The 19,374-nt window shown below is 49.4% G+C and overlaps 5 protein-coding genes across 5 annotated transcripts; 2 read left to right on the top strand and 3 right to left on the bottom strand.

Annotated features, from left to right (window-relative positions):
• Nucleotides 1-390: 390 nt before the first annotated feature.
• On the bottom strand, nt 391-1,337 carry SODALDRAFT_285877 (SH3-domain-containing protein; the record flags this gene model as incomplete). The annotated part of the gene is made up of 2 exons (XM_028608504.1): nt 391-1,215; nt 1,278-1,337. 2 exons carry the CDS (start codon nt 1,335-1,337, stop codon nt 391-393), a joined length of 885 nt encoding a protein of 294 aa, XP_028462565.1.
• Nucleotides 1,338-1,924: 587 nt separating this feature from the next.
• Nucleotides 1,925-4,263, bottom strand: SODALDRAFT_329630 (2-methylcitrate dehydratase). The gene is made up of 2 exons (XM_028610999.1): nt 3,657-4,263; nt 1,925-3,453 (listed from the first exon to the last, which is right to left on the bottom strand). Exons 1-2 carry the CDS (start codon nt 3,945-3,947, stop codon nt 2,062-2,064), a joined length of 1,683 nt encoding a protein of 560 aa, XP_028462564.1. The 5' UTR covers nt 3,948-4,263; the 3' UTR covers nt 1,925-2,061.
• A 2,036-nt stretch (nt 4,264-6,299) lies between these two features.
• Nucleotides 6,300-7,744, top strand: SODALDRAFT_321414 (hypothetical protein; the record flags this gene model as incomplete). Its single annotated transcript, XM_028609620.1, has 2 exons — nt 6,300-6,489; nt 6,570-7,744. 2 exons carry the CDS (start codon nt 6,300-6,302, stop codon nt 7,742-7,744), a joined length of 1,365 nt encoding a protein of 454 aa, XP_028462563.1.
• A 319-nt stretch (nt 7,745-8,063) lies between these two features.
• Nucleotides 8,064-11,342, bottom strand: SODALDRAFT_329628 (hypothetical protein). The gene is given in 2 exon segments (XM_028610998.1): nt 8,064-8,366; nt 8,385-11,342. The coding sequence occupies 2 exon segments, from the start codon at nt 11,278-11,280 to the stop codon at nt 8,278-8,280; spliced, it is 2,985 nt and encodes a 994-aa protein (XP_028462562.1). The 5' UTR covers nt 11,281-11,342; the 3' UTR covers nt 8,064-8,277.
• Nucleotides 11,343-12,969: 1,627 nt separating this feature from the next.
• On the top strand, nt 12,970-13,143 carry SODALDRAFT_285893 (hypothetical protein; the record flags this gene model as incomplete). The annotated part of the gene is made up of 1 exon (XM_028608506.1): nt 12,970-13,143. A coding segment is annotated over one exon (174 nt), but the record flags the coding sequence as incomplete, so codon positions are not given.
• Between the last annotated feature and the right edge of the window lie 6,231 nt (nt 13,144-19,374).

Below are 19,374 nucleotides of genomic sequence, written 5' to 3'. Positions count from 1 at the left end.
GTTTGTGGGAACAAAATATGGCGACTCGTGTCTGACTGTGTACGGTGTATACTTGCTACACTGAGGCTGTGGTAGTAATAGTATGTATGAACATCAGCGGTGTTCCTTATGGTGTTATGTGTAAGCTGCGTGATGTGCCTGGGTTTTCCATTCAGAAGAATTTTCTTTCTTTGTTGCTATGGCAAAGTGCAGCAATTCATCTCACAGAGTGGGGTAAGGAAAGAACTGTGGCCACAATGCATGGTCTTGCCCTCATGCCCTCTTATTTAGTAGTCAAATATCTTGCGACTTGTAGACTCTGTGGCTGGTGCTTCGCGTCTTCTCTGAACAAGTTTTCTCTTTCCAACCTCCACCACAACCTCCCCATCTTATCATTCAGCATCTTGACAGCTAGAAGATGCTGTTGACAACATTGGCGCCAATGGTCGCGCCCGCACCAAACACCGCAGCCTCACCCAGCCTCTTACCAACGTGGGTAACCCCGTCTTTCACCTTGTTGCCGTCCGCGCCATGCTGCTCGGGAGGGCCATGGGCGACAGCCATGGGCGGCGCCGCAGCCTGGTACGGGTTCTGTTGTGGCGGGGGGCCGGCGTAATGAGCCTGAGGCTGATGTGGCGGCGGGAAACCCGGCTGGCCGTAGCCCGGCTGAGGGCCCGGGGGCGGCCAGAGCTGCTGCACAGGCGCGGGGCCGGCTCGCTGTTGTGGCGGCGGCTGTGGCGGTGGCGGCTGGTGGGAATCGACGGCGACGTAGTTCTTGGGGAAGATGCCTTCCTGTCCCGTGCGCAGGTTGCGGCCCATCCACCAGTCGGCGTTCATGTACTGGTGCACGGCGATCTTGTCGTCGCGGTCGAACGAGAGGTCGCGGCCGTCGGCGGGGTTGTAACGGTATAGGCCGCGCGCGTAGGTGAGGACGGGCTTGGACGGGGGCGGAGGAGGCGCAACGGCAGCGGCGCGGTTCTGGGAGTAGGGTGGCGGGGCGGGAGAATGGGAAGAGCCGGTGTTTCTGGCATTGGAGTCGTCGTGGGCCTTGTCCGTCTTGAGGTTCATGTTGGCCATTGCCTCGGTCGGTGGCGGCGGGGACGTCGCGTTGGATGGTTGCAAGGGGGTTGCGCGGGCGCCTCCCCCGCGCAAGGGTGCCTCGGCGGGGAGGAGGGAGTGGATGTTCTCGTAGGTGTCGTCGTCGATGATGCCTTTTTCGAGGAGGTTCTCTAATTCCTAGGAGACGTCAGCGAGGTGCTGCTATGCTGAAGGAGAAGAGTTTCGAGCCTTGACCGTACATTTTTGATGGTTCGGAGAGACCTGTTGGTCTCCATGATGGTCTGCCGATCCGGAGCCATCCTGTATCTTGTCCGGACTTTGTAAGAGTATTTAATAAGCGTCGGACGTAGTCTGATGAAGTGTCGGTTGGTGATAACTCGAGCAGTCGGGCAGCAAGTACCGTAGTGAGTGATAAAGTACAGAGGTAGTACAAAAGTTTTGTGAGTGTTCCAGGTTGTCTTGGCCGTTCACGACGAAATGGTCCGGGTCCAGGGGCAAACTGATCCAACAAATCATACACCGCAGTTATCGTAGTACCCAAGGTACCTTTACCTATCCGTTTTTGACCATGAGAAAAAGATACGTATTGCATGCCGCGCGTCCTTTAGCTTAGCGGGCATCTGCTCAGACCCGGCCGGGGGATACAGAAGAGAGATCCCGTAGAAGAGGGGCCAACACATATAATTACACCCCATAATGTACAATGTAGGCGACCTAGTAAGACACAACGAACCCTTACACCCTTATCCGATGTAGCCCAAGTCTCGATACCCCGCCATGACTTCCGTGGCAATGTAAGGTAATGTACCTTTTCTCGGAGAAATAAGTACGACGGGAATGAATTAATAAGCAAGTCATTACAGCCAAAACCACGCGAATGCTTTGGTCTCAAGAATAAAAACGTTCTATTTTTAATTCTGTTGGATTGGAAACAAGTTACCCTATCAGACAAATCCTCCCCCAACACCCCCCCTAAATGCTACCCTGATGTTGGTTTCTCCTCTTCGCCATCCAAGACCTCCCTTAGACAAACTTGCTGTCCTTGGTGGCATACAGGTCGACGTACTCATCGACGGGGGTGGCCTCGAGCTTCTTCTGGTCCAGGCCGAGCTCGACAATGTGCTTGACGCGGTCCTCGCTGAAGTGGGGGCCGAGGTGCCTCTGGAACTTCTTGAGGATCTCGGGCTTGGCCTCCTCCCTCCGCAGGCGGTGGCCCAGCGGGGCCTCGACCGCCACCTCGTCCAGCACGGTGCCGTCGTTGAGCTCGACGGTCAGCGCGTTGGAGATGGTGCGCAGCGCCGGGTCGTGGTAGTCCGCGGTGTACTGCGGGTCCTCGACGCACTTGATGCGCTTGCGCAGCGACTCGACCAGCCCCGACGTGGCCGCCTCGCCGCCGTCGGTGTAGTCGGTGGCCTGCAGCCGGCCGAAGGTCAGCATGACGGCGCACATGTACTGGATGCAGTGGTCGCGGTCGGCGAAGTTGTCCATGGGCTTGAACTGCTTGTCGATGATGCGGATGCAGGCCTCGTGCGTCCGGATCGTGACGCCCTTGATGTCGGCCGCCGACTTGCCCATGGCCTGGAGCTGCGCGTGGATCTTCTCCGACGCCTCCACCGCCGTCTGCGAGTGGAACTCGGCCGGGTACGACACCTTGAACAGCACGTTCTCCATCACGTAGCTGCCGTAGGGCCGCTGGAACTCAAACTTCTTGCCCTTGAAGAGCACGTCGTAGAAGCCCCACACTGGCGCCGACAGGACGGTGGGGACGCCCTGCTCGCCCTTGAGCACCTTGAGCGCCAGGTTGACGGCGCGCTGGCAGGCGTCGCCGGCGGCCCACGACTTGCGGGACATGGTGTTGGGCGAGTGGCGGTACGTGCGCAGGGACTGGCCGTCCACCCAAGCCTGGGTGACGGCGTCGGCGACCTGCTTCTCGCCGAGGCCCAGCATCTGGGCGACGACGGCCGTGCTGGCCACCTTGACGAGCACGACGTGGTCCAGGCCGACCCTGTTGTACGAGTTGAGCAGGGCCAGGCAGCCCTGGATCTCGTGGGCCTTGATCATGGCCTCGAGCACGTCGCGGACCGTGAACTGCTTGCCGCCGGCGATGTTGCCGCCGGCCTTGTTGGTACGCGTGACCCAGTCGGCCACCGCCAGGATGGCACCCAGGTTGTCCGAAGGGTGGCCCCACTCGGCCGCCAGCCAGCAGTCGTTGTAATCGAGCCAGCGGACCATGGCGCCGATGTTGAACGCCGCGTTGACGGGGTCCAGCACGAAGTCGGTGCCGGGCACCTTGGCGCCATTGGGGACGGTGGTGCCGGGAACGATGGGGCCCAGGAGCTTGGTGCACTCCTTGAAGCGCAGGCCCTCGAGACCACAGCCTAGAGTGTCAAGGAAGACCCATCGCGCGGTGTCGAACTATTGTGTCGTAAGAAGGTAAAAAATTAGAATGAATTCATCATGAACCGCGGCAAAAGGGTTCGGGAGAGAGGAGAGTGGGATGTGGTGGTGGTAATGGGGAGGGAATAGGCACAAGGTGGGGTGAGAGTAGGCGGGGTGAACCGGGAAGGAGACGGGGAAAAAATAAGGGAGAAAAAGAAAAAGAAAAAAAAAAGACATACAGCCAGATCCGAGTCGATCTTGTAGTTGCTGACATAGTTGGCGATGTCCTTAATCTCAGGATCGTACTCACGGGCTTCGGAAGCCATGGCTGGTGCGGCGCTCTGGTTGTTGGTGGTGGTAGAGAAGGTGTGGGTGGAAGAGGGGAGACGGTAAGAGCCCGAGGCGGAGGTGGCCGCCAACTTATTGGACTGGGACGCGATGGAGCCGAGGGGAGCTACCAGACGGACGCTTCGGGGTTGCAGACGCAGCGACCTCGAGGCAGACCTGATGCTGCGGTTGACGGCAGACATGATCGATTGGACCGGTATTTGGCGTCGTTTGTTCGTTTTTTTCTTCTTTCTTTTTTTGTCCCCTTTACGTCAAAAGGATCGAGGCCAATTGACGAAGAAGAAGAAGAAGAGATAGAGAAGATGACAACGCGATCACTTCACGGTGTGCGTCCTTCTCTCGCTCGCTTTTCCGTCTTTTTCGTTTCTTGTTCGACCTTTTGGTCTCTCTGGTTCGTTGGGGGGACGTAATGGAGATATAGATGAGGAAGGCAAGAAGGGAGAAAAAGTGACGAAACTTATGCCCCTCGAAGATAAAAGATAATAAATTCGTTCTAGCAATTGGCCGCGCTCTCTCGGTCTCGGTCTGGTCTCGGCTCAAACAGGTCTAAGGGCCCCAGCCAGAAAGCTTAGGGTACCGTAAGTACCGTAGGTATTGATCAATGGAGTCGACCCCGAGCGGTAACGTAACGGGAGAGAATGAAGTTGATTGGTCCAGAGGTCTGTTGGTCTGGGGGTACGACGGGAAATGCTTTGCCGCGGGCCAACCAAAAGTTCCCGCGTAAGGTACCTTACTCAGTAGAATACGGAGTAGGTATTAAGAAGAACATCCCACCTTTTAAATCCGAGGTTATTCGTATTTCCTGAGCTGCTTTTTATTCAACGCTTTCGTAATAATCTGCGGAATAGGCACGGAGTACCAATTCTTATGATACCTACGGCAACAGATTATATACAAAAAAGAGTAATCTTCTAAACCAAAGGACAAAAAGACCAGAAGAGCAGACCCGTTACTGTCGTGACAGGAGTCCGAGATCCCGACTTTATGGTTTAGCCGTCGATAGCCGAGGCTTTTGGGACCGGCATTCGTGGGCGGTAAAGAAATACTCCTGATATAGAGGTACGGAGTACGAGTGCTTTGTGCTCTGCCCGTCTTCCAGTCGTTCATTATTCACTTACTCAGCTTATTACCATATGTGAAAGCCGACGTCGGGACGGGTTGCCGGTACGGAGTACGGATGGATGGATAAGGTATTAAGGTACTGCTTGCGGATATCCGTACCTCTCAACTCTCACCTTTTCCTTTGCTCTCTCCGCCGACTCCGACTTTACCGACCGGAGACCAGACCACGTACGGCATCGTATCCAGAACCGAGGCCCTGTCGTACCTCCTTTGTTTTTGTTGGTTGAAGAACTAAATAAAACATGACTCAACCGCCCTTTCGTGAAAGCCCGAAAGAAAGACTGAGTGTTGTCTGAGTGTTCAGGCTACTTTGACTCTGCAAGGCAAGAAGTGATCCTACTCTGGCAACAGAGAAAGAGCGCGGCAAAGCGATGAGGCGTATGGTGCTATTCTGTCTCTTGTCATGTTTCGTTTTATGATTTTCTTGGTTCTTTATATTATTCAAATTTGTCTTGATTCATATGACGGCCGTTTTCTTTTACATTGTTAGATATTCATTGTTTCGTGACTCCGCAATGCCTGATCAATTCAACAATGAACAAATAAAGGAACCATGTCGCATACAAAGTTAAAAGGACCCGTATCAAGTCGCGTGTGTTCAACATAAGGTAGGTAGAAAAAAAAGGCAAAACACGATGGCTCCAAAGAATGGTTCAAGCCACTTCGTAATTATTCTCAGGCCAGCCTGGCCTTCCCTACATTTCTTTGCCCTTTTACGTCGTTCATCTTGACCAAGCACTGCACTTCTGCACTTACAAAGCCATTTCATCCATTTGGGTATTTACATAAACCTCTACAAACGACCCGCAACACGATATTGATAACTCGAGCTGCATCGTCAGTCTATCTTCTGCTTTCTTACATCCCCAAGTCGGACAAGGCTCCCGACTTGCCGTTCCAGGATCACCTCCCGTGCAAAGATATCCTAATACCCAGTGGCCGGGAGTGCTTGGCGAAGGGGGTCTCGACCACTAAAAGCTACCTGTCTAAGGCGGGAGCTCTCTGATCCGTCACACACGGCCACCTCTTCCTGTACGTGGTACGGAAGTACGAAGTACAGATACTCCATAATGACCTACGAAGGCACTACTTACGCTGTACCGAGCGGGTTACGGATACCTTGGTCGGCGGGTCCACTACCCCCACCACCCCCACCAGCCCCCAATCCTCCAATGTCTCGCTCCCCTGTTAAGCGATCGGACCCATCAGAAAGCACGGGTACGGGTGGTCCCCACCCGCGTCTGCGTACTGCTTCCGGGCGACCACCTGCCCATCTACATGTCCGTGTCAGTGATCCAACAGCAGCAGCTGCTGCCGCACCACCTCCACCCACCGGGACCATCTCCAACTCGCATCGTCGTCGTCCTCCTGTCCCTCAACGTCGCCCACCTGCCGTCTTCCATAGCCACAGGATGTCGGCCCTCCGCCCTAACCAGAGAGAAAGGGCTCCTTCCAGGGCGGGAGCCGCTGGCCCTCCCACCAGCCAACCTAATGGCATTCTCAATGGAATCATTGACCCCACCAAGACCGGCCAGTATCCCGTCATCCTCAGTGACACCCTGCTGGGCGGCACGCAGACCGATGTCTTCACAGCAGTTCAATGTAAGTTTTTGCTCAGAGAGAACCTCGGGAGACTCCGTCTTCGGGTGGAATGAAGCTGACCGCCCACTCTCATCACCCAGACAACCACAAACCCCAGCCATTATCATCGGACGCAGCGACCACCCCATCGACGCTAAAGCCCGCCACGCCCGGCAATGAGTCCAACTTCCAGCTCTCCCTCGAAGACAGCGATGGTGGAAAATATAGCTATTCAGGCACTCGGACGACCGACAAGAGTCAATACGTCCTTTACTTTGATGCCGCGAAGAAGGCCTTCATCCTCGACCGCATCGACTCCACCTTCCACATGAACCTCACCCGTACCCCCAACAACACCGACCCAGAGGCCCTGAGGGAACAGTTCCAACACCTTGACACATCACCTACACCATCACCACCCGAACCAGTCCAAGGCGCGCGGAAAGCAACAGCGGCAGGCACCAAACCCACCGCCAAAGCCGCCGCCAAGCCATCCGTCAAACAATCTTCCCTGAAGAACAGCAATGCCGCCGCCACCAACGCCATCACCCGCAAGCAAGGCCCCTCCACTCCCGCGGGGCAAACAAAACCAGACAAGAAGAAAGAAGCCAAGGTGGTCCAGCTCGCACTCCCGCAGAACAACCGTCCACCGGAACCGAAGACCACCACTGCGCCCGCCGAGACAACAACAACAGCAACAACAGCAACAACAACCAAGCGGGACAAGGACAAGGACAAGGACAAGGACACGGACAAGGACAAGCGCAGCCGTCGCCAAGAGCAAGAAGAAGACGAAGACGACGACGAGGACGACGAGGACATCGGCCTCACCATCGAATACCCGGACGAACCGCCCCGGTCCCGCGGCGGCGGCGGTGCCGATTTCTCGCCCGCTTTCCCCGCCCAGCGCCTCACGGTCCGGCGCTTCTCCGAGTTCCTCCGCGACTCGGAGGCCGACGATGCCGATGGGGAATCTGAGCCCGAGGAAGACGGGTTCAAGCTGCCCAGTCCCGTCAATAATCGGCATGCGCCGTATCACCATGCCGGCGACGATAATGAGGAGGACGACGAGGACGAAGAAGACGAGTTTGAGGATGTGCACGTTGCGCCTGCCGGTGGACAACAGCAGCACCAGCGACACCAAGCTGAACAGATGGATGTGGATGCCGGGGTGGAGGACGAATTGGATTTGGAGGCCGAGCTCGAGGATGCTCTGGAGCAAGCTGCCAACAGTGGGGATGCGGGCGAAGAGAGTGAGGTTAGCGAGGAGGACTAGCCTTGATCGGCTTGACTCTCTTTACGGTCCCTTTCCTACCTCTTTATCTTTCTACCTTTCTCTGCCTTTTTTTTTTCCGGGCTTTTTTGCCTTTTTCACCCCCGTTTTGTTTTATTTCTCCTGGCACGATGCCGGCACAGCGAGTACCTTTAAGGGTTATGAACATAATTGCATGGACGAGACTCGTGAATGTTTTTTTTTTGGACCCGGAAACACCCCCAGGACCGGGTGGCTGTTACTATGGATATACCACGGCGAGGCGTTTTACGGACAGTTTAGCGAAAAGAAGCGCTCGGCGCATTAGATCCCTTGGTTCATGGTGGTGATACTACTGCGGGCCCACACTGTTGTACGCAGCAAGTCGTTCGGCTTTATACGAAGAAATATATATTCAGTTCCCATGATTCAGATGCCAAAACAAAACATTCCATTATAATTATGAGCGTGTGCCTCTGCATCCTAACTAACCCTGGCGCAAATGCGAGCACATGGGTGTATAGGTAAGCACTGAATCTTCGAGGTGCGGCTTTGGGTCACACGACCTCCCACCTCGCCAGCCATCCAACGTTCTCCCCGGCGTTCCGCACAATGCATAACCTCCCCTCGCTGTCGTCCCTGCCCGCGCCCCCGCCCCCGCCCCCGCCCCCGCCCCCCCTCCTGGCCTCCTGCAGCGCCTCGACGGCCTTGTGGACGGCAATCGACCCCACGGCCGTCCCCTTGCCCTCGCTGAGGGTGAACGCCCCCGTCGTCACGAACCCGATCAGGTCGTCCTCGTCCGGCACGAGGGGGTGGCCTCCCATATCGGTCTGGTTCGGCCGGGGCGGCGGGTACGGGGCGGGCGGAGGGGTGGCGGCGGCGGCGAGGAGGGACGCGGCTAGGATGCGCTTGCGGGTTTGCATGTCCGCGTCCGGCGGGAAGCGGCGGCGGCGGCGGCTGCTGCTTGTCGTTGTCGTTGTTGATGGTGTTGTGTTCGAGTGGGGTTTCGATTTCGACCCTTTGAGTGCGAGGCGGGCGGAGGAGGAGGGCGGGAGACGCGCGAGCCATTGGTCGCGGAGATCGGGGGGGAGGCGGCTCTTTTTGGATGGAGATTGCGGGGGCGGGGCCGAGGCGGGGACTTCGGCGGAGGAGGAGGGGGGTTGGGGCGCTGGGCGGGAGGGAAGGCGGTAGATTCTCGCGCAGGGGTTGGCGACGCCGCGGGACGTGAGGGTGATGGAGACGGTGATGATGGAGTTATCGGGTGGGGGTGGGGGCGGGGAGGTTTTGGACGAGATCAGCTCCTTGAAGGATTCTTTGGAGAGGCGCTGGATGAGCTTCAGAGAGTCGGCTGCTGGAGGAGGAGCCTCGGCCTTGGCGTCTTTCTCGCCAGCCGGCGGAGCCCCGTCAATGTCCATCCTGTCGGGTGACAGCTGCGCCGAGTCTCGAGCCCCCTCCTCGAGGCGGAAGATGTGCTCGAGATGACAAGCCCATCCGTCGCCGATTTCGCCCTTACGGCCGGCCCCGAGGTCCAGGGCGTCCCATGCCGTCCTTTTGCTCTTGGGCCTCCTTTCCCAGTCTCGCTTCCTCCTGGCCCGCTCTTCGGCCTCCCACTGCGCTCCCGCATCGGTCCCCAGGAAATCAAAGGGGAAACTGGGCTGTCCCCGCTCGAAGGGCACCTGCCTTGCCTCGTTCAGACCGCCGAACCGCGGATTGCCTCCCGACGAGAGAGGGAAGTGTACGAGGCTGTACCATAGGGGCTGGATGCACTTGAAAGGGGCGAGAAGGGTCCACGTGCCTTGGGCTTGGGCGGCGACATTTCCGGGACGGGATGCTAGGAGAATGATGGGCAATGGGGGATCTGCGACGCTAGGCTCGAGATCGGTGCCGGGAAGCTTGGCCCCTTTTCGGCGATCGATGGACTTTTGGGACGGCAGCTTTGTGGCGTTGAAGCGGACATTCCTATCAAATAGTGCGTGGGGTCTGAGTCTCACGTGTTCGTCGGCGGGCCATTTGGCGAGGGTATCGAGAAGCTTGTTCTGCGCCTTTTCGTCATCCGAGTCGGTCGGCGCGCGTCGCGGTGGATAGCGCAGACGCGGGTCCATGATGGAGAAGGCTAGGAGCGAGTTTGGCGGGGTTGATGCAGGATTGGTCAGGCTCGTCAAACTGGCGAAGACGTCGGCATGCTTCTCTTTCAGGTCGGGCTTGGTATAGTATGGGTGAAGGATGCCCAGAAGCGTCTCGGTCGAAGCCGGCCCCGTGATTTCGATGCTGCCAATCTCGAAGCGGAGATCCTCGATGTAGAGACGGGGGTTCTGCATCTTGGCTAGGCGTAGTAGTTCGTCGAACAGCTCGAGGAAGGCGGATGGGTGGACTCTGAAGAACAGTTGCCTCTGGGCCGTCTTTGTCTGGCTCCTTTCCGGCTCGGCGGCTTGGTCGTTTTCGGGACCGGGTGGCTGCTGGTCGTTCTGTTGCTGCTGCTGAGGTTCTTCCGCACTTGCCGGATTCCAGATGATGGTGGCGGGACAGATGAAACGACGTCCGAGTTTCGTCTCCCTGCTAAGGAAGCCGGTCCAGTGGCGGGTGCCGGCTCTCCACCTGCGACCCCTCTCGTCCCAGCAGCTCTCTTGCGTGACGCCCAGCCTCCGGAGAAGCTGCTCCACGCCCTTCTCGTTATTACCGTATAGGCCGATGGTGCTCATGTAGCTCGTGTCCCAAACGATCGTCCCCTTTTCACCCTGGGCACGGTGGGTAGGGCGGTACACCTTCTCGTTCGGGGTCAAGGGTATGGCGAACCTCCAGAGAGGGTTCTTCGGGTCGGTCATCCTGGCTCGCTTCGCATGCCAGAGATGGGTCGGCAGCCACGTCTTGTGGGCCTGGCGCTTTCGGAACTTGGACTTGGGCTTGGGGGGTTCGTTGAGCTGGTTACGACGGATTTTCGGTCGTGGCGGACGGGTGGTGACGGTGGTGACGGTGGTGACGGTGGTGGCGGAGGGTTCTGTGGGGGTAGAACCACTCGTCGTCGCGGCCTTCTCGCGGGCGGCCTTGAGCTTGCGCTTGCGTTTCTTCTCGGCGAGGATACCCAGCCTCTTGGCCGTCTCGGCACGTATCCTAGCCCTGGCGGTTTTGGGCTTCCTCCGGCGGCGGACGACGGTCGGGGTGTTGTCTTCGTTCATCTCTTTGATGGCGCGGCGGCGCAGTCTCTTGGGGACCCTCTTCGCGTTGTGGCTCGCGGTCCTTCGGCGCATGCCGCGGGGCACCTGCTGGAAGGCCCGGGTGGAGGACTCGGCCTTGATGTGGCGCATGCTCTCCTCGAGGGCCCGGATCTCGAACTCGCGAGCGTTGAGAAAGGCCTGCAGGTCCAGTTCGCCATTTTTCAGAGCCAGGCTGGGATCCTGGGTGGCTATCTCCCTATCGCTTCGGATCTTGACGCGCTTCGGCGGCCGGCCACCGTCGCGACCACCGAACTTCTTGGAGGCATTGTCGTTTGGGCCGGGCTCTTTTCGCTTATTTGAAAGTGCAGATTTGAGGGACGGTCCGGAAAGAGCGGAATTGGGAGGCATTTTTTTCGAGAAGCTGGGGACGGGGAAAAGGAGTTTGCGATCAGGCTAGCTGCACCCTGCACTTCTCGTCAGTTTGAAGAGGCTCAAATTTGGAGGCCGGCCTGGCTGGAAACAACTCTTATCTTATCGCAGGGTGTGTCTTTATGGTATGGTGGCGTGTATTTAGTACAGAAGAGGCGACGGGCATGTACCTTGGCTACCTTAGAGCAGCACGATACTCTGTACCTTAGGTAGTGTACAGAATACTCTGCAGTGACATTCGTTAGGTAGTCGGAGTTCGGCTACCTGATGCTGCGTCCTGTCGTAACCGGCACTTTTGAGATGATCGAGTTTCTGAAGGTAAGGTAGGGTAGGGGTACTGGAACTCAAGGAGAGTGCCAAGACATACTCGATGCCGTCTGAACATCATCCGGACACCTTCCATCGTTATCTCAGCAGGCTCAGACCATCCTTATGGCTATAGGGCTTATGAATTTAACTGAATTTGTATACAACTAAAACATAAAGGTACAATTATTATACAATTATACGTACCTAGCCCCATTTAATCTAGTTCTAACCAATTATATCACTTAAATCATTATATCCTAAACCTAGCTATAAGGAGGTCTAAGAGCTAAACGTAATAGGAACCGTAATCCACGTAAGCTATCCAGGCAGATTTTACTAAAAGACTCTCTTAACGTAATGTAACGTAAGTAATATCCTTTTAATTATAGTAATCGATTATTCACGAGTCACGCTATCTTTCGGTACTAATTTATCGCGATATCGAGCTCTTTTTCTAGTGATCTTAGTAAGCTAAGTAAGCAGGAGCTTACTTAGCTTAAGTAAACGGCTTTACGGGTATTACCGACTATCCTAGAAAGCTAAGAAGACGATATACGAACTGCCTTTAACGACGAAGATATACCCGAAGGAATTATCGCCGATACTAAAGCCGCCTAGCACTCTCTAAGGAATCGCCGTGGTTATATAGGCTTATATTCTATTAAGTCCTTACTTAAGGTATAGGTTTAGTACCCTAGGCACGCTTATTAGCTTACCGATACTCTAAGAGATAATAATATAGCTATCTTCCGTCGGATCCTATAATAAACTAGTGTATCTATTATTTTTAAAGAGGTTAACTACGATAGGGGGGAGGCCCGTTCTTAATATAATACCACGATTATACGAAGGAAGCTAGATACTCTAATAACTAACGACTTCTTTACTAATTTAGACCCTCTCGTTAACCGAAGCGATAATATATCCACTATTAGCGCCGTCTATAATACCTCCTAGCTCAATACTCGTCTCTAGCAGGCTTAGCCCTTACTTATATCGTAAGCTCCTCGTCTAGTGCGATACCTGTCCTAGCTACTCTTAAACTAATACGAGAGCAGAGAGGATATTCGGTGGGCTCGTAATACTCCTAGGGATATAGATAAAGTCTTAATCTACCTTATTATTAGTATCCTACTATATAGCTATACGGGCAGAATATACCGATTTTTACCATAGGTCCTCGGTGTATATATACTATCCAATAGCACCCCTTAACGAGTTATCGATTCCATAGCGAGACTAGGAGTAACTATATCGTATACCTATCTTAACGAGAAGCTAAATACTATATCTAAGCAGGCCACGGTATATTATATCCGTCTAGGTATACCGGAGAATACTAATAGTTTATATAAATAGGAAGATATTAAGCGTGTAGCTTATAACCCTAATTCCGTTATTATATATAATAACTTTAACTTTATAAACCGTGTTAGGGACCTTACTAGTAATAAGCAGGATTATTTCATTAGCCTAATAACCTCGCTATTAGTAAACTGCCCGAGCTTAAACGGACCGATTATACAGTGCTAATTCGACCTCTAACACCGCTTTACGAAGGCTATAGTACTCGAGCTCCTCCGTAGGAAGCTATCGCTTAATAGGATATCTCGATATCTTATATCTCTCGCCCTATTAAAGCAGTTTACCCAGATACAGCCTCCTATACATCTAGCCGTTACTACGGTAGATTACTATAATAGTCCTTGACTTTAGCTTAGCGCTATCTTTAAAAATAAGGGAACTATTAAAGGCACGTATAACCTATATAAGGAGCTCTTTAAGAAAAGACTCTAGTTTAAGCCCGGCGATCGTATAATACTTCTATATAGTAACTAGAAGACCACTTTATTTATCCGTCGTATTAAACAGTCCTAGATCAAGGTAATAGATCCGTGGGAAAGGAAGGACTAGATACTCTTTATTCTAGTACTCTTCCACGTCGAACTTAACTATATACAGATACTCTTTAGAATATTCTAGGATACCGGGGACTCCCGTATTCAGTCTAATATAACTATATCTTCCGATATTTAGTTCTTTAAGAGGTCTAAAACTATTATTAAAAGGGAGGCAAATTACTATTAAGCACTACTAGCTCTCCTGCATAGATTCACGGCCCGGGTCCTAACGTATATTATCGCAGAACTACGTGATCTTAGCCTTATTCCTATTACCCTATAGTATATTGATACCGTTTAAGAGGTAATAACACGACTTATAGCAGAGAACCCCGATAAGCTTAAGAGTATTTTAGACCGTATCTAGTAGAAGGTTTTTACTATTAATAGGTGGACCGGCGAAACTACTTGATACTCTAACGGATCGATTAACGTCGAGTATAGGAGCTATTATTGGCTAATACAGAGTATTAAGCTATTACTACTACTATACGAGGCTATTCGTAATAGCGACTATAGTCTTCGCGGAGATATTATCCTATAGCTACTAGTTATATTTTAGGGTAGGAAATCTAGTAATTATAGCCCCGAAATACTTTATTTTATATAGCTTCTTTAGGTCTCCGATGACTATACCCGCGAGGCAGTTCTTAAGGGTGGTATAATCTGCTATGTTACAGCTAATAGTTAGTATAAGAGTATTAATCTTCTTCTCGAGTATATTAACGCTATATATACGTTAGATATTAAGTATTATAAGAATAGCACCCATGATATCAATATTATCTTTAAGAAACTAGCCCTAAATGGTAACTATATTACTATAATCCGGAAGGCTATTAAAGGGCTTCTATAGTCTAAACTAAAAGGAACCTATATAACAGGTTCTACCACAATTAATATTATCAGCTATACTATTAAGTTATATAACGATAGTATAATTACCCTAACGCTAGGTCGTATAGGCTAGGATACTCCTAATATCGCCGAGCGTGGATAAGAGATTCTTCATCAAAAGCTCGCTAGCTTTAACGAAAGCATTCTATAGCCCGTCGATACGACTATATAACGCGGCCTTCCGGGTATTATAACTAATAGAATAGGCGATAATAACGATAATAAGGGGATTAACTAGGCTAATATAGGCGACGACTTATTTACCCGTGATAATAATACTATTTAGGATCGGGTTAATTAGGACTAGGAGGATTCTCGTGCTAATATAGATATTAGCGAGTAATTATATACTACTTATATTATAAGTGTAGTTATAAAGTAGGGTAGGCGCTAGTATATTACTATTTTTAGCTAATAGTATACCTTTATAATATTCTATCTATTTTTAATAAAGGAATAACCCTTAATAACTCACCACTAATAATAATATCATAATAGCGGATATTTACGATATCCCGTCGGATATTAAATAAGAGATCGCCTTATTACCTCGTAAGATATAACTTATATAATTAGTATACACTTATATTACTAATAGCTTATATCTTAATAGATAATCGTAATAAGCGTCGCCGAGTTACGTCGCTATAGCCTAAGCCCGAGTCTAAACCCGAGCCCGAGCCTAAGTAATAGTAATAGTAATAGTAATAGTAATAAGGTGGATAATAACTATAATTACTATATAATTATACTATACTAACTATATTGGATAGTGGCTATCGAGCAGGTAAAAGAATATCTTATACTAGGCTACTCCCGCCTAGCTACTAATACTACCGCGACTCTCGCTAACCTCATAGTCCGACAGGATCTTATCCCTAATAAGCTCTTTCAGAGGTAAGTTATAACTTACTACTATAATTATATTATAATTATACTAATATATAATAGCGAACAGTTATATAGCATCGAGTCCTGCCCCAACACCGACGCTAGCACTAATAACACTAACGCCCTCCGCCCCTCGTATACCCGCCCGCCCGCCCGGCCGCTTACCCGCCCTCCCTACTAGACTAAGGCTTTTACTAAGATCTACTAGCCCTCTAGATCTTATATATACTAAGGATTAAATTAAGAGGTTAATAGAGGACGAACGGGCTGGCGTTCGTGCCTTACTAGAATTTCATATAACTATACTAGGCTTAGCTAGTTATAAGCTTTAGCAGTAGTAGTAGCAGTAATAATAATAGCAGGATTAGTAGCAGTAATAGTAGCCTCCTCCAAGGCTATAGACTATATAAGAGATAGAAGAGGAGAGAATATAGGAGGAGGTAAGGAATATAGTATAGGAGGAGGAGGCGCCTCTGCTAAAGGTAACCGATAATAATATTCTAAGCCTACTTAACGATATAGCCTAATAATCGGTACGATTATAATATAACTACTATATAACTACTATATAATTAAAATCTTATCTCTACTTAAAAGATAAGGTAAGGTTAAAATACTTATTATATAACTAATATTACCAGCACGCGAACCTTTTTTTAACCTTACTCGTTAATAATAAACAGCACAGATATATAACTTAATTACAAATAGATATATAACTTAATTACAAATAGATATATAACTTAATTACAAATAGATATATAACTTAATTACAAATAGATATATAACTTAATTATAACTCGTACAACTCGATTATAACTTATATAACTTAATATAGCTTTACCTCTTAGCTACTAGCTAACTAGGAGCCTCCGATTAAGTCCTCCTTTTTAGCTTACTTCTCTCGGCCTTATACGCCTCCTATTACTCGTGGATATACATAAACCGCTTATAAAGATAGCTAAGCAACTCGACCCTATATAAAGTATAGTATTTCTAATCTTTTAGACCCGGTATAGCGTCTAAAAACGCGTTTATTATAGCGATACCTAAGCCCTAGGCCTTCTTCGTGCAAGAGAATAGTCGTGTAATCGAGTACTATAGCTACGATTCTATAAATATCTCCGGGATAATTATAAAACGGCGCTCGTGGCGAGGGATAAGCTCCTATACCTTATCTCGACACTAAGAGGAAATAACCTCGAAAGCTATATAGGTAAGTAAGCCCTTCTATAGCTTTTCCCCTTACTTATCCCGAGGTAATAAAGGCGGTACATCCTCGAGGCTATTATTATAGACGTTATAGTATATATCCCGATAAACCTATCGTTTATTCTCGATATTATCGGGTTCCTATAAGTAGTCTAAAATAGCCTTCCGGAAGCATACTACGTTAGCGAGACTATAAAGAGTCTTATTAAGGTTCTTACGTTAATTTAGGTTACTAGGAGACTACTTTACACGATAGGGAATTCTAAAGAGTATTTACGGCGTAATAGTATCGTCTAGTAGCCGCTTAGTATCGCCCTTATTAGTGCTTATAGTCGAGATATTAAAGGACTCGGTAAAGCTTTCCTCTAGTAACACTTTAATAAAGCGAAGAGTGCTTAGCCTACAAGGTATATACTTATTCGCGGCTATAGCTCGTTTACGCCTTACTAACTTCTTAATAGCCTTATCTTACCCTAGACGGTTAAATACCTAGTACGGTATAAAGTAATACTCTATAGCCTATAACTATATATCCTAGTGGTTCTCTAATACGATAACGCTACGAGCTATACGCCTAAACTTCTACTAAAGGCTTACGGTAATAAGACCCGCGGGGAGACTAAACTAGATAATAATACGGACGTCTTAAATATCTATACCTATACTAAGGGCCACGGTAGCGAAGATAACTCTACACACTGAATTACTACGGGAGAAGTTATCGTATATAAGATCCCGGTCGGCAGGTTATATATCAGTATTAAAACGGTGTATAGTTTAACGGGCCTACGGCTTAGTAAAACCCTTATAATAAATAAGGTATCTTATTAGCTAGAATTAAGCCTCTATTAGCCTAGACTTACTTTCGATATAGATAATAGTCTTCGGCAATATTATAGAGTTATCGGGCCTCGCTTTATAGATCATAAACTCTAGACGTCTATAGTCGGTTTAGAACCCCCGAAGCAGAGGCTAAAAGTAAATAGATATCTCCGGCCTATTAACCGATATTCTGATAGTCTATAGCGTGTTATCAAAGCCAGTATACTTAAGGATATATCGTTTATTATCTCGATTAAGAGTCGCAGTATATCCGAACAAAGGCACACGGCGAGAAACCAGGGATCTTAGGCTATATAAGAGCGTGAAGTCGATCCTAAACTCTTTCTATTCGGCCACTATATAAAGCTCGTCGATAGTAAAAAGGCCTAAAATTAAATAGAAAAACGGCTAACAAAGGACGGCCTTAAACTTCGGGTATAAGGCTTACTCGGGGCTTAGCAGGATATAAGTATATCGGCCTTAAAGTATCTAATACCAGATATCACGGTTCTAATAATATACGTTAGTAATAGTTAAATTACGGCGCCAGGCCAGGGCCTCACAGTCTTACCTTTAGATATATATTAGTATTAATCTATACAGGATTAGACCCCGGAACCCTCTTCTGAATAGCTTCGGCCTATAACTAGCCTAGCTTTATAAGTGGCACGATCTAGATTATAACCTTACCCGTTATCGCTAAGAAGGTATATAGAATAGCGCTTTTCCCGTATTCAGTTAAAGCGATAAGTATAGTATCTTCCTAGTCGAATATAAGACGTTTAATAGTATCGACTTAACCCTTACGAGCACTCGGCGCGTGGGTGATACGGTAAATTACGCCCTCGATAACCTCGCGCCTGAGTTCCGGTCGTTAAGTAATAGTGCGTATAAGCTATTTTAACCGCCCTTTAAACAGCCGAGCCTCTATATTAGCCCCCGGGGTATTATCGGGAATTATTAACCTAATCTTAGTAATAATATCGTGAATCTGTGTTATTATCGGTTTATTTGCCTGTTCCTATGCTAGTATAGCGCTGACCTCAGATTATATAACTGCCGCCGCCACCGCCGTCGACGCTATAGCGTTCTTAAAAAAAATATCTACAGATTTATATCAGGTCAGCGATTATATTAATATAGGTTTTAGCTAACGCGCTGATTCTAATCTAAGGATAGGGGCATCGATATACCACTAAAAACACGTTTATAGATCTGGTTCGATAATACGACTAGCCTATAACGAAGAAAACGGTTATCTAAGTAAGAAGTATATAAGATAATCTTTAGTATAAAATTTTACGCTGCTACGATAATAGGAAGTTATTTTTCTACCCCCCCCCTCGATATCCCCGGAACCCTCCACGTGGATCTAAGATTTTACTAATAATTCAGTAAAAATTCAACTTTAATCCGCTAACCCCTAAACCCCGATATCTTAAAGATTTACTACTATATATCTAGCTTAGAGGAACGAATTAGATATTAATAATATATAATAGTTAAGATATTATAGCTTAAAGAGAGGGCGTTTTTAGCGCTCCTATAGTTAAGCCTACGTGGATCACGACTATTTTTACGCTTAGTGCTTAGACTACTTTCACGGTCATATCGGAAAAGTAACGTACTGATATATTATAGGTCTGTTTACTATAGGTATATACTTATTTTTACATTTTGACTGCATAGCTCGAACATTTAACTAACGATGCCTGGACCTATACACACCACACCGCCCATGGAAGTGGTCTGAGCCTACTAAGATAATTCCATCGTACCTTACTTAGGTGCCGTACTCGAAACGGATCTTACGGATTACTTCGTCCTGCGACAATAGTATCACCATCTCCCATTCCCATATGCACCGGTCGCATGCATTATTGACCACTCGGGACCACTTGGTACTTACAAAGTATTACGTTCATGGCTAGACTGATTTTTTAGCCCATCTTCCTCCGTACCTACTACTTCCTGTCAGACCCAAACCCCCAGATTCACATCATCCACCAAATCCACCAAATCCACGAAACCCTCTCCCTCC

Source organism: Sodiomyces alkalinus (genome assembly GCF_003711515.1).
Source record: "Sodiomyces alkalinus F11 unplaced genomic scaffold SODALscaffold_16, whole genome shotgun sequence".
Lineage (NCBI taxonomy): Eukaryota > Fungi > Ascomycota > Sordariomycetes > Glomerellales > Plectosphaerellaceae > Sodiomyces > Sodiomyces alkalinus.
The sequence above is the reverse complement of the archived record's forward strand: the minus strand, read 5'-3'. Positions and strand labels throughout refer to the sequence as shown.